Raw genomic sequence first — 13,438 nt, 5'->3', positions numbered from 1 at the left:
TTGTTTGCACAGGTGCTCCTTTATCTTTTATATAGACCTGTGCCTTACGTAACTTCTAACATCACAATCCCCGAAATCCAGATGATACTGTATGTTCTAATGTGTGACCATAATGAGATAGATATCACTTTTGTGTGAGTGTGAATCTTCGTCAAAGTGAGTGTTTCTGCACACTAAGACAAACCCCTGTCTGATGTGAGTCTGTCTCTACAGAGGCTTTTGTTGTCGTTGGTGCCGTCTCATGTGGCAGTTGATTATGTTGTGACTGGTTTTACCTGAATCCACTCAGTGTTGACTGTGGAGGAAACTTCACAGGCCACTGGGAAACTGTGGTCACAGTCTTCATCTGTTACATTCCTCAGACAGAGAACTCGACAAATATTATTGGAGCATGTCCATTTACATGCACTGCACCTGCAAGTGGAACTAAAGCTTGTATGTCCTGCACACTCGCTTTGTATATCTGCTGCTGTGAGGACCTTCACTGAATGAGAGGACACATGGGAGTTACATCCCAAAAATGTGAAATATACGGCATCATGTGTTTACACAATGTTTCACATAGTAAAATGTTTAAGTGTTCTCGACCGCTGTGTGTGTGTGTGTTTGAGAGGAGATTCTTAGGCTAAGACCTTGAAGTTGGAATGCTTTACTAACAGTTAAGATAACTCGAGTGTGTGTTCTTCAACCATGTGTTTATGTTAGTCAGACACAGGTGATATATCTATGTATTGTTGTTATGTTCTTTGAGAGCAGATACTGTTTGTTGATTTGATTGTTTTTAGGATGATGCTGCTGAAATGTCTGTCTGCTGCTCCATTAGCATTAGCTTTAGGTGTTTAGCCATAACCACATAATGGTTGTATTGCATCCAGCAGCTTGTCTCTTGGCTTGTGCCAATCCATCAACCTTGGTGATCCCTTATCTTAAACAACACCACCTCTTTTCAGCCGGTTGCTTTAAGACCTGACAGTTGTGACATATATTTAATCCTTTGACTACAACACCTACAGCAGAAAACGTTATTTGTACAAACTTGACAAATCTCCTGTCTCTTATACTGGATGAGACACTAATTTCTGTTTGAATTTAAAATGATAATGAAATAATGAAAGAACTGATAGTTCACCAGAATGACATCGGCAAAACAGACGGACTCTATCATCACCTTGTGCTGGGATTGGTTTGCAAATTCAGAAATTGTGCTGTCCACCCCTCCTGGTTTGCTGTGGGCTATAACCATAACTTTACTATGCAGTGACAGACGGGTGTATTGTAATTGGCAGTTTCTGTCTGTCTGTCACAGCAATAACTCATTTTATATTCAATTGGGGTCATGGTCAGAACCTGTCATAGGTCACAGTTTGGGATCAAAAAGGTTTAGCCTAATGCTAATGCGTTGGAAATACATTGAACGCAGATATACATACAATATAAAGTGTTTTTCAGTTACAGATTGTATTAATGAATACTTACACATTTAATTCATGTAACATATTTAAAAACAATACATTGTTAATATAAATAGCTACAGAACACATAAGACCACAAAACATATTTTGCTCATCAGGTCTAACGATCTCATTTTACAGTGGCACTATAAATGTATAATTATTTTGCTGACCCTGCATCCCTCTTACACTTGTCAAGTTGCAATAATATCACCATTTTGTCAATAACTTTAACTTATTGAAAGTTAAAACTGAAATATTTTAGCATTGTAGCACATGTTGAGTATTTAAGACTTCATGCAGCATGGGTGAAGCATCATCATATATTTCTAGATTTCTCTTTTCTCCCCCTATATTTCTTACGTTGTGGCAAATTGGTATCATTGAGAATGTGTCAGTTTTTGTTTATAGTGTAACCAGTGAAAGTACAGAGAGCGTTCACTGAATTACTTTCATGCAGACAAAATGTAATGATTCTCAAACAGGTTCTGAAGTTGTAATCAGCTTTTGTTCATTGAATAAATGCATTCATGGATGTTTATTAACGGTGGACGTTAGTGATCCAAGATTAAATAACTTTATTTCACCAAACATCAAAAGCAGGGAGGAATGAGAAAAGGTTTCTTAGTGGTAAATGGGATCGCAATAAAACAGTTTCAACACAGCCCCTGCCTGAGAGAGGAAGCTGTTCAGTCTTGTGGTTTTTGTTTTGATGCTCCTGTAACGTTTGCCTGAAGACACAAGATCAAACAATTTGTGGAGAAGGTGGGAGGGGTCCTTGATAATGTTCAGTGCCTTCTGGATGCTTACGTCCCTGGAAAGTGTAAGTACAGTGTGTGTGTGTGTGTGTGTGTTCTTTGTGGTTCGACTGAGTTATGACTTGGGGAAAGACTGCCATAAATGCTATAACTTGACGTAAATAGGGGGCAAATCAACATGCCACATTTCAATGACTATCTTCCTGTTGTTTTTAGAAGGCTGGCGTGCGTCAGTCTCTTTCACCTCGCGTAAGATCTTTGTCTTAATTCCTCCCCTCATCTCTCCTGCACCCCCCACAGGAATATTTTACATTTGGAATTGCAGCTCAGAGAACACAAAAAAATCCAATTTCCCATTTCCCCCTGATTACAGAAACCTATTTACCAGACTTTTATTGTAACAAGTAAAGTAATCCCTTCAGTCTCTGCTCGGTGCAGTTAGCAGCTCGTCAGCTGACTTGTGACCGGCTGGCTGAGAAGGTATGCAGCGCTCACATCCACACAAATGAAGCCCACATGTTGATGTTAAATATAGCCCAGCCCTAACGTCTTTGGCTCCAGCCGTGTTTCTCGACACTACCCCCACTCCCCAACCCCGTCTTCCCTAGGCGTGTGCGGACGTGTCTGATGAGGTCGATGACTGTCGGCCCCCTCCACCTCCTCCTCACCCTCACCCTTTTCTTCCTTCTCTCCATATGATTGGAGCCACCACCTCCAAGTTATTTCATGCAGCTCAGCTCCTCTTGTGTAGACAGGACAGAACTTCATGTGTAATAATTACTCCCCTTATACCCCTCCATCGCACCCCACAGGTGGTTTATCTATATACCCTTCCTCCCCACTGCAATAATTTTCATTCCTTCACTTCCCGGCCTCTGCATGCGTCATACCTGCCCAGTTAATGAGGAAGAGAATGATGATGATTATGATGATGCGGGGGCGGATGATGACAACCAGACACATTTATCTCATAACTGATCGCAGCTTCATTCCAGTCTTTGACGTCTTTTTATCCGGTGAACATTTTGTCTTTTCTCTCTTCGTGTCTCCCTTTTCCCTCTCTTTCTCTTTCTCCTTCCCCTCTCCTTCTTTCTCTGCCTGAATGTTAAACCCTCAGAGGGCTGGTACAGTGATTTATGTCTTGTGATATCCAGTCCAAGCATCTTTCCGCACCCTCCCTGTCTACCTTACTCCTTTCCTTTCCCGTCCTCGATGCCTCGTATCTCATTTCTTTTGAAAGGGCACGGTATTGCCCATAAACTAAAGTGAGGCTTCAAAGGGGACCACTGTCATTTCCTTCCCAGAAGAGATGTTGTAGATTTCTCCTCCTCGCTGCTCATGTTCATTTCTATATGTTGCTTCGCTGGGACTCGGGACAGTGGACAATGACAAATTTAAGTTGTTTACTGTCTGTCATTGTCCACATTGCTGAGAGTAACCTGAACTTGTCAACTGTGGCTGAACCCCGACACCCTGGACAGACACAAAAAAAGAAATTGTTTTCCACAGTTGAGTTTCAAAACGTTAACTGATACTGTTAACTTCTTTTCACTTGAAAAATCGACGAATATGTGTTCAGGGGTTAATCAAATTACCTTTAATGCTATAACTTACATTTAAACTTAAATTTCTAACAGGATTTTTACTCGCAAATATTCTTTTTCATATTGTGTTATTGCTAAATCTGCAAATACAGAAAATCACTCACTACTTTAGACTCAGTGGTGAGAAGCAAATTGAGGTTTTGATGACTTGCATCGTCTGATGACTTTTGCAGCTGCATCTATAAAATGTGTCATGTTTAATTGTGGGATTGTTTGTTGATAGTCTCGGACAAATCCATTGTGTAGATATACGTCTAGACACTTAGAATTTGTACTGTACAATAAAATTGTACTTTAATTGTTGTGCACTACATGTATATATTGTATAGGAATACCTTTGAACACAGACTGTTTTCCTCCACTGTATGACCTTTAGTTTGTAGAACAATGAGACAAAACGACTGATTGTTTTCAGACAGCTACATCTCACCTGTATGAATGACTGAGGCAAAATCATTTTCATTGAGTAACTGAACCTTCATCGTCGCTCAGGCTTGTTTAGTTAAAATGCTACAGTGTCGACGGAGGAAAGTATTCTCCCAGTTCTCCAAAATGAGTCCCAGATGAGTCTCGTCCATGCCAGTCAACAGTCTGCCTCCTGACCCCACAGGGGACGGCCCTGTTTCTAAAATTACACCCTTCCAAACTGTCATTTCCTTTTGCAAAAGAGTTTCAATGGGACAAATTAGCACAGATAGTTAACATATGGGCCCCAAATGGTGGTGGGCAGGGGTGGAAAGTGTGGAATGGACATGGATCTTGGTCATTAGACCTGTTTGTGTGTTAAATGTGCAAGTGTGAGGTCGCCAGTAAATTATTGTGCACAGGCGTGTAGAGCTCAGGAATGCAAACTGTTGTCTGTGTTTGATACATGGCCTTCGGTTGTCTGTCTGTCTGTAGGTGTGTGTGTGTGTGTGTGTGTGTGTGTGTGTGTGTGTGTGTGTGTGTGTGTGTGTGTGTGTGTGTGTGTGTGTGTGTGTGTGTGTGTGTGTGTGTGTGTGTGTGTGTGTGTGTGTGTGTGTGTGTGTGTGTGTGGCATGCTCACAGCAGGTGGAATAGCATTTGTTGACAGTTGACTTGTTGCTCCTAACAGCCCTCCCTTTGTTTCAGTCCATATAAATTTCAAGCCACTTGTCTTTTATTTTCCCGTCTCTTATTCTGACCAGCAGTTCATTTTTGACAAATGACCCACAGAAAATTCGAAAACATGCTGGTAATTATTTGCAAATAGTTTTTCTATCTTTTTATCTTCCCGCTCTATTTTTTCCTCATCGTAGGTTATACACAGCTGTAAGTTTGTGTCTTTAAACTCATCTCGCCCTCCAGCATACCAAAGCCCAAAAAGCGAGCTTCCTTTTCATCCCTGCATACCACTGTAGTGATTGATAGGTGTTTCACGTTTCGCTGGACCCTTCTGCTGAATTTTCCGCGGTGAAGCAGAGCCTCTTGTTTGGCCCCCACAGAACCCTTTAATGCCTTTACAGGCCCTATAAACAGCCTGCAACCTACACACCTCCTGTCCTCCTTTGACTTTAGGTCTGCGTGCATGTATGCAAGTGTGTGCTCGTCTGTGCTCGGCTCTGGATCCAAGGAACGCTCTCTATAAATGTAAGAGCCAGTCGTCTGTCTGAGACTCAAAGATGATGATAATTCCATGGCTCTATGCTAATTTGTTTTGTACACAGTCTCAAGGTCAACCTACAGAAGCACTTTAACACATACTCTATCTACTGAGGTCTCTACCAACTCCAACTGGAACAGACAGGCCTATGTTGGGCGATGACATTTGTCTCCCTCTGGTCTCTGGTCTGGTTGTAATTATCTGAATTAGATTAATAATTTAATAATTCTAGACACTGTTCCTGGAGACAACTTGGAAAGTATTTATGTCCGTTAAACTGACCAATAGTTTGGTGTAAGGATGCACATAAACAGTTAAACATAAAATGAAACCATAAAGTTAAACGGTAACAATATATTTTACTCTCAGACTAGGCATTAGACTAACCCCACAGCATGTAGACATGTGGCTATTTAAAAAACAAGCAGATGGCTGATGAGTGTGAGAGAGGAGGAGAGTGGGCCATAGAGCACTGCACACAGCTCTCCAATGAAGCAATGATGAAAAACACTCAGGAAAGGACTCTGTCTGCCTATTTGTCTGCTAAGTGTAAGTGTGTTATATGTGAATCTTCCTGTTCCATTTTCTATTGTGCTGTTTGCATTTACATCTAGAATGGCCCTCAGTAGAGCATGTGTACATCCACCAAGGCCCAACAGGCTCCCTAAATTCTATCAAGCTGCACAAAAGTTCACACACTTTTAAATGTATTTTCTGTAATTATGTCTATTTTTTCATCAAGATCCATGCATTATTATTCCCTGATAAATTTGTGACACTGTCCAAAAAAACCTCACACAATTGTGAGAAAGCCGTAATGAAAAGTTCCTAAATCCAACCCTTTTACGGATCCACACTGAAGTTTAAAGGTCTGTTTCTTGGTCCGTGTCCGTTTATTTATATATAGTTTCATGGGTTAGTTACTTATAGTAGTTTTTGCGTAATCCCACTGACAAACAACCAAATGAATGGACATGAGCGAAGACATGACCTCCTTGACAGAGGTAAATTAAATTCTTGTTATAATTTATTGATATTTTTAATGTTTCACCAACACTCGCACTGCAACGCTAATGGAACCCCCTTCAGCCTCAGCCACAGTTTAATGCTTTTTAGCCACTGTTTGCACGAAATTAAGATTATGAACATGGCCAACATTATACTTCATTTTGAGAATATTACCACCAAGCACCAATATTTTGTATTTAAGACAGCCTTCTTCAGGCTTGATGTCTTGTTCTAAAGATACGGCCAGTGTTGGCTAAGTTATTTCTTATGGCAAAGTGATCATATCTGTAATACACTGTAACAGACATCATGCACACTAATTTACCTTTTATTCATAGTTGGATCTTAGATTGTAGAAAATGTCATTCCTTGGGAATTATCTGCTTTGTAGTCTCTATGCTAAGCTTCTGGCTGTAGCCTAAAATTTAACAGACAGACATATGACTGCTTCAATCTTTCTCTATTTCTTGAAAAAAAAAAGCATTTCCTGTGTCTGTGTTTTTTGAAGACTCTGAACTACAGTTAACTTTTTTTTACAATATAAAATGAGTGTCGTCTACTTCCTTCAGCCACTCTTACTCTGTCCCTCCTGGTCTCTCTCACTCCTCCTCTCATCTCATTCGGGTCTTGGCCATGTCCTTCCCTCTTATCAGTGATGGCAGTGTTATGACACTGGAGATGGAAAGACTATCAGCTTGTAAACAAGGTTAATTTTAGCCTGTACTCAGGGTGACTGGCCACATTCTCAATCACTAGTGAACACTGTAAATGACCATATGTTTGTGTGTGTAATACAGACATCTGTGTGTGGGCAAAAACAAAATGAAAGAGCATATTTCCTGGCTGGTTGGGTAGGGATTTCAAAGTATTTAATTTTGGCATAATTGGTCATCTGCTGGCCGAGGAGCTGTTTAGATTTAGATTTTTCAGAAACGGAGAATGGATGTTTTATAATGTTTAAAGGGCCCATATTGTGTAAAATACATTTTCTGGGCTTTTACTATCCGTACTGACTTGAAGGGGGAGAGTAGGGACCCTCAAAGTATGAAAACAGTCACTCCGCCATCTTTTTCACTCAGTCCATTCTAAGAAATATGTTATTGAAACATCGCGTTTCGTACTTCCTGTCCGTATGATGTCATCTTGAAATCGCACTCTTCTCTCAGCCCCACCGAGCTGGTACCAGTCCAGCCTCCGAACCCACCACCACCACCACCCCCCACCACCACACTGAACAAGACACCAAGCAGACGTATACGTTACTCTGTACTGAAACTCGGGACTGTCACTCGGGACTGTCACTCGGGACTGTAACTCGGGACTGAAACTCTGGACACTCTTACATAGGCCGACTGTCAACAAACATGAGGCGGGTGTAACTTACCGTTCAGAAACATCCTGTTGTAACCGACTATGAATATGTGGCTGGTCTTCTACAGCTGCAAACACAACAACATGACTTTCAGCTGTGTTTACCAGAGCATGTCACTCAAAGTGCAATCAAAGGAGGGGCTCATAAATAATTAATGAGACAGGCGAAAACAGCCTGTTCTGTCTGGAGGGCCAGAGAGAGGCAGAAGAGAGGACATGGAAATTCAAATCAAGTCCCAGAAAGGTGTAAAATATGGGCCCTTTTAAGGTTAGATCCGAACATAATGTTTGCATAAAACCTGCGCCAATTGTCATGGGTCATCATTCCTAACACAATAATTTGTCCATGACAGAGTGTGACTGGAGAACATAATAATAAAGAGCCTTAATAATAATACACACATTTATTTTCCATAGTTGTAAAATAATTTGAACTCAACAGTTACAATAACAATCCATGACCTGAGTTAACTCAAACATATACACAAATATTACATAACGCAAGAATAAAAGACCACAGAGCAGGTTTCCATGACTGTATTATTGGTATGACTTCTTATGACAATAATGTTAATGCTGCTCTGTGTGTGTGTGTGTGTGTTATCTGCAGATGCGGTCACTCCGCAGTGTATCGGACCAGAGAAATGGCAGCTCGGGCCCTCGTCCCCTTCGTGCTGGTCACCCAGGTCCCGTCTACAGTTCACTCTTTACTGCAGAAGCTCCCTCCGGAGCCAGGACCCAGAATCCAACAAAACCACATCCACGGGACTCTGCTGCAGGTCTGAACCCACACACGCAACAACATGCAACAAATACATATGTATATATGTATGTACATGAAACATGCCGGAATCTTCAGTCAGATGTTGCTTAAATGACCAGTGTTTATTTAGTGATGTAGCTTCAGTTGAATCAAACCTTGAACCACATGATTACTGTGGTGCAGAGGACTACAATAGGTTGCTCAATGCTGTACTTTAATCGGATCCCCCACACATACAACTGAGCTGCATATACCCATCACAACTGCTGTCACACACATTTACGTACAAACAAAGGGTACAGGCCCTGTTTATTATTCTGGAGCTTTCATCTGCATCTCACAGTCTCTCTCTGCAAATGGAGTTTGCTCATGTGTCATGTAGTTGACATCACCATTGATCTGCATGTGTTATTGAGAGGTTGTTGAGATCACGGTGCTTTAAATTCCTGTCATACGCCGTTGGCCTCATGTATCTTGAGATCGTTTGTGTCCTCAGCAGAACTTTTGTTGTCTTCTACTGGAAAATTCTAGGGTAACAGTTTTGTTGTAAAGTCCGTTGAGTGTTATTATCAGACTGTTATTGCAAAGTCCCGGGGCTTGTGTGCAATGGTGTGCGACAGACTTGGAGGTATGTTTTTTCTCGTTTGCTGGATGTGTCAGAGGTGTTGCCCAATCAGCTGCGACATGTATATAACGTCGCTTCTTTGTCCGAACTGAACAAGGCTCGTCGCACCTTCACCTGCAGTGGAAAGTTTATGAGGTGCAGCAATTTATTCATTCAATCCTCTCCAACACTGCTGCCCTGAATGAAATCCTACATGTAAGTAAAATGGCACTGAGTAGACTGCAGACTTTCGCTAAGGCCCAACAGTCCCCTTGAATTTATTCAAGTCGCACCAAATTGCACAAACTCATAGATATAAGTTCCCTAAATCGTCCGGGATCCATGAACCATTCCTTGGGAAAATGTTCAAATATCTTGCAATGTTAAAGAAATTGATAAAAAAATCCTGGATCCACCTCCTCATCCATATCCACACCAAAATGCAATTGGTTCTTCCCTGGTCCATATTGCATCTTTCCACCAAGTTTCGTGGAAATCCATTGTGTTATTTTTGCTCACAAACAAACAAATCAACAAACAAATGGATGGGGCTGAAAACATAACCTCCATCACAGAGGTGATGAAGTTTACTTCAATTATTGCTAAAAAATAATAAGTCTTTTAGAAGCATTAATTATCAACTATTTGATGATGGATTAACTGTTTAAGAAAAAGAGTGAAAACATTTTTGAAATGTTTTTCATTCTTGCTTAAAAATTGATTTTTTTTGCTTCTGTTTGAACTCAATGTAGAGTTTACCTTTAAACTTATTTTTCATCAATTCTAGGAATGTATAAGTAATTAATGGGAATTACTGTTGTTTACATATTTAGGACTTTGTTTTACCAAAGCAGTATGGGATTGCTTGAATCTATATAGTGAAGGTATTTTTTTGTAATTTGTTGTCAATGTTGCTTTAGGGAACATAGTTTGCATTCAATGTTGAAATGGTACAAAAAAAAGCGAACACAAAAATGTTGTGTTAGCTTTACAAGTTAATGAATGCAGTCTTATATTTGCATTAACAACCTTTCATGGGATTGAATGACCTCAGTTCATAGATGAGTTTATGAGCCTGTAATCCTCTCAGGTTAGAACTTAAAAATCTTCACAACTGGAATCAATCAACAAGGAGGAAAATATCAAATCCAACCATCAAAGCAGTTTTCATAACATGTGTGTGCACACTAGCCCACAGATTATAATATGGGCATCAAGCCTTAGCATGTACACACACATACACACACACAAACTACCACTCACACACATGCACTCACACGCTAATTCTAACCTGAATCTTAAAACCCAGGCTTAACCATCAAACAGCCCTTTAAAGTTGTGACGAATGTCCTTACAACGAGGGTTTCAAACCAAAATTTGTCGACATAACCAGAGAAATCACACACACATACACACATGATCTCTGTCGGTCCCACACACCCAGTTTCCACACAGAGCCTGTCCAGACAAGGCGGTTATCGCAGTGTAAATACCAGTGTTTAGTTCTGTCATCACACTCTGACAAACACAACCAAACAGTCTGCTGGTAATATCAACACACAGAGGAAAGGGGGGGATCGGGGGGTTTCCCTGGCCTTTTATTGAACGACACTGATGGGGTCGATGAGGGAGCTGGAGGCGTGGAGTGGTCAGACCTGGAGCTGAGGGGTCAACACAAAGAATGAAAACCACATCATTTTCTTCAGGATTTGATTGAGCACTTGTGGTTTGATAATGGTCTGGACTCCGGGGAGGTCTGCCATGGAATCAAGGCGAGGGGGAGGAGGGGGAGCAGGCGGGAAGGTTGGTCTCTTAAAGGCTTAGGGGAGATTTCGGGAGGAGAGTGGATTTTAGTTTTCTTTCCTGTCATGGCCGCCCTGTGTGGAGCTTCCCCAGATGTCTCCCGATCTGTCTCTGAGTTCGTCTCTTCTTGTCCATGTCCATCTCTGTTTCCTAGCTTTCTGTTTCTCCTTTTAAAAATGATGCGGTTCTTCTTACTCGCTTCTGTCTCTGTTTTTCTGCTTTTGGTCCTTTTCCATCATTAGGATTAGATCACACGTTCTCCTGCCTTGTGTAACATAGAGTATTATGTCATAAATGTTGTAACAGTATCGTATGGCATGACACAAGGCCTCAACATGGAGCACATACATTTTTCATCTTTTACAACAAGAGGGGAAAGAACATTTAATAACAGTGGAGTCGTGTTAATTACATCGAAGGATTTACAATAGAAATTCAAAGACATGACGAGACTCACAAGCTGCTTATTAAATGGAGATGATTGATCAGTCATTTTTTGTTCCATTGTACCTGACACACCTACACGCTGAACTTTACATAAGCATGTGCTGCAGCTAATAGTTTTCTTCATTATCATTTAATGTGCTTTGGATTTGTAATTTTGCTTGTAAAACGTCAGAAGGTAACTGATTTACTTCATTATCCTGTAAATTAACAAAATGTAACTTTGGCCTTTATGGATCTCTCAATCAAAAATAAAAGACTTGGTTTGATTACAACGTGAAGTAGTGTGGGGTCATGATAGTTGTCACCATTGGCAATGAAAATCTACCTGATGTTACTCAGGTGCAAATCATGTTCACGGATGAGTTGATGTATTCAAGTTGTATTCACCTTATGCAGCAAACAGCAATGAATAATCCAACAGCTGAAGGATAAAAACCGCCGACTGGCTAACTGGCTAGCTGTTGGTTTTTCTTTAGTCATACGTTGTTTACCCTGGAAGTTATAGCAAAGATGGGCCGAGTCAAGGGTAAAGCAGATATGACACAATTAAAAGGTGATCGATATCAAAGGTCCTGGTACCTTTTGTCAACAAAATACATAAAATAGGTCTAGTCAGTTTTAGACATTTTATAGAAGAATAGTTACATATTAGATCTTTAAGCCAGAGAAAAACAACAGAAACCAGCAAATGTGTTTTTTTAATTTTTGCTTGAAGAACTAATTGATCAATTATCAGCATGAACATGAAGTACAGTACATCGTAAAATCGCTGTCATTTTTTTGGAGCGTGGGACATTTTGCTGCCCTGCGCCTCTCACCACAAATACACCAGTAAATCATGGGCCCTTGAATTTTATTCAGCAACCTGACAGTCGTATCCTCCCACTGTAACCGCAGGTCCCTTAGTGACTGTTGCCATGTTGTTTGGCCAACAGCATTGCGATGACTGCACCTTCTGGCAACCTACCAATAGTTTGTTATAGTGTTTTGAAATGGAGAAAAAAACAAGCACGTCTCTGAGCCATCTTCAGTCGTGTGTTTAAAGCGTACATGTAATTGAAGACACTCAATGGCTGCGGCATTAGAGCAGAAAAATGGCCGAGAAAGATTGCGATTGGTACATTTCAGGAAAAGGGACAAAGCTTAGGGTTGGTCCTTTTATTTTGTACCCACATTTAGCAGCTCTGTTTCTGTTTTGTTCCGTTTCTCTGTCCAGCTTTTTTGACCATCCAAAAGAGAAGGTAGCGATGTGCAGTGCGTCACAGTCGAACAGCCACAGAAATGTCTGAATGGGATATAACACAGCTGATGCCTGCAGGCCTTCCTTTGACATTCAATTTCCTTTTTCCTTCCACCAAAAGCCCATCAGACTGTTGAACCTCACACACTGTTCATCACTGCATCTACAAACACAATCTCTGTTGTTTGCTCAGAAGAGAGAGTAACACATTTACTCTTCCCATAGGTTTCTATGACACGTCACTGGGAGAAAATGTTTCAACTTTATTTCCATGCGTTATAAACTATTTAAACAGATTTTTGCCCAATTCTTTATTGATAAATTTATGTCTCAAATAATATTCTATTAGTGATGTTAGCATTTGTTGCAGATTTCACAGATTCCATCACCTATTCATTTTCATCACAGCAATAGTTTGACAATTTGCAGAGTTAGATGCGAAGATGGAGGCCACTCATCTCTGTGCGCTAAATGTGAAGCTAGTTATTTTCCAGTTAACTTAGCATAAAGACTGGAAACAGGAAATGAAATGAAAATTTGCCTCCTAGCAATAAAGGGGCGAAAAAATTACACATTATACCTCGTTATTTTAATAAGTATTAAATCCAAAGTGTGAAAATGACATAGTATGGTTTAAGAGGTAGGAAAGCGATACATTTTTTCTTGAGAAATTCACAAAAACTTTTCTGGATGCTCCCCCTGAATCAAATCTGGTCCAAAAGTCAATGGGTTCTTCTTTGCTCATACCCCACCCTCCCACCAAGTTTC

The 13,438-nt window shown here is 40.6% G+C and overlaps 1 protein-coding gene across 2 annotated transcripts in view; it reads left to right on the top strand.

Annotated features, from left to right (window-relative positions):
- The window catches only part of thada (THADA armadillo repeat containing), a 98,209-nt gene that overhangs the window by 42,249 nt on the left and 42,522 nt on the right, over nt 1–13,438 (top strand). For both annotated transcript variants that reach the window (XM_035172763.2, XM_035172762.2), the window contains one exon: nt 8,424–8,592. In XM_035172763.2, the coding sequence (XP_035028654.2) occupies nt 8,424–8,592 (169 nt within the window). The remainder of the gene's footprint in view (nt 1–8,423; nt 8,593–13,438) is intronic.

The sequence above is a fragment of the Hippoglossus stenolepis genome, chromosome 12 (assembly GCF_022539355.2).
Source record: "Hippoglossus stenolepis isolate QCI-W04-F060 chromosome 12, HSTE1.2, whole genome shotgun sequence".
Lineage (NCBI taxonomy): Eukaryota > Metazoa > Chordata > Actinopteri > Pleuronectiformes > Pleuronectidae > Hippoglossus > Hippoglossus stenolepis.
This window is presented reverse-complemented; position numbering and strand designations above follow the sequence as displayed.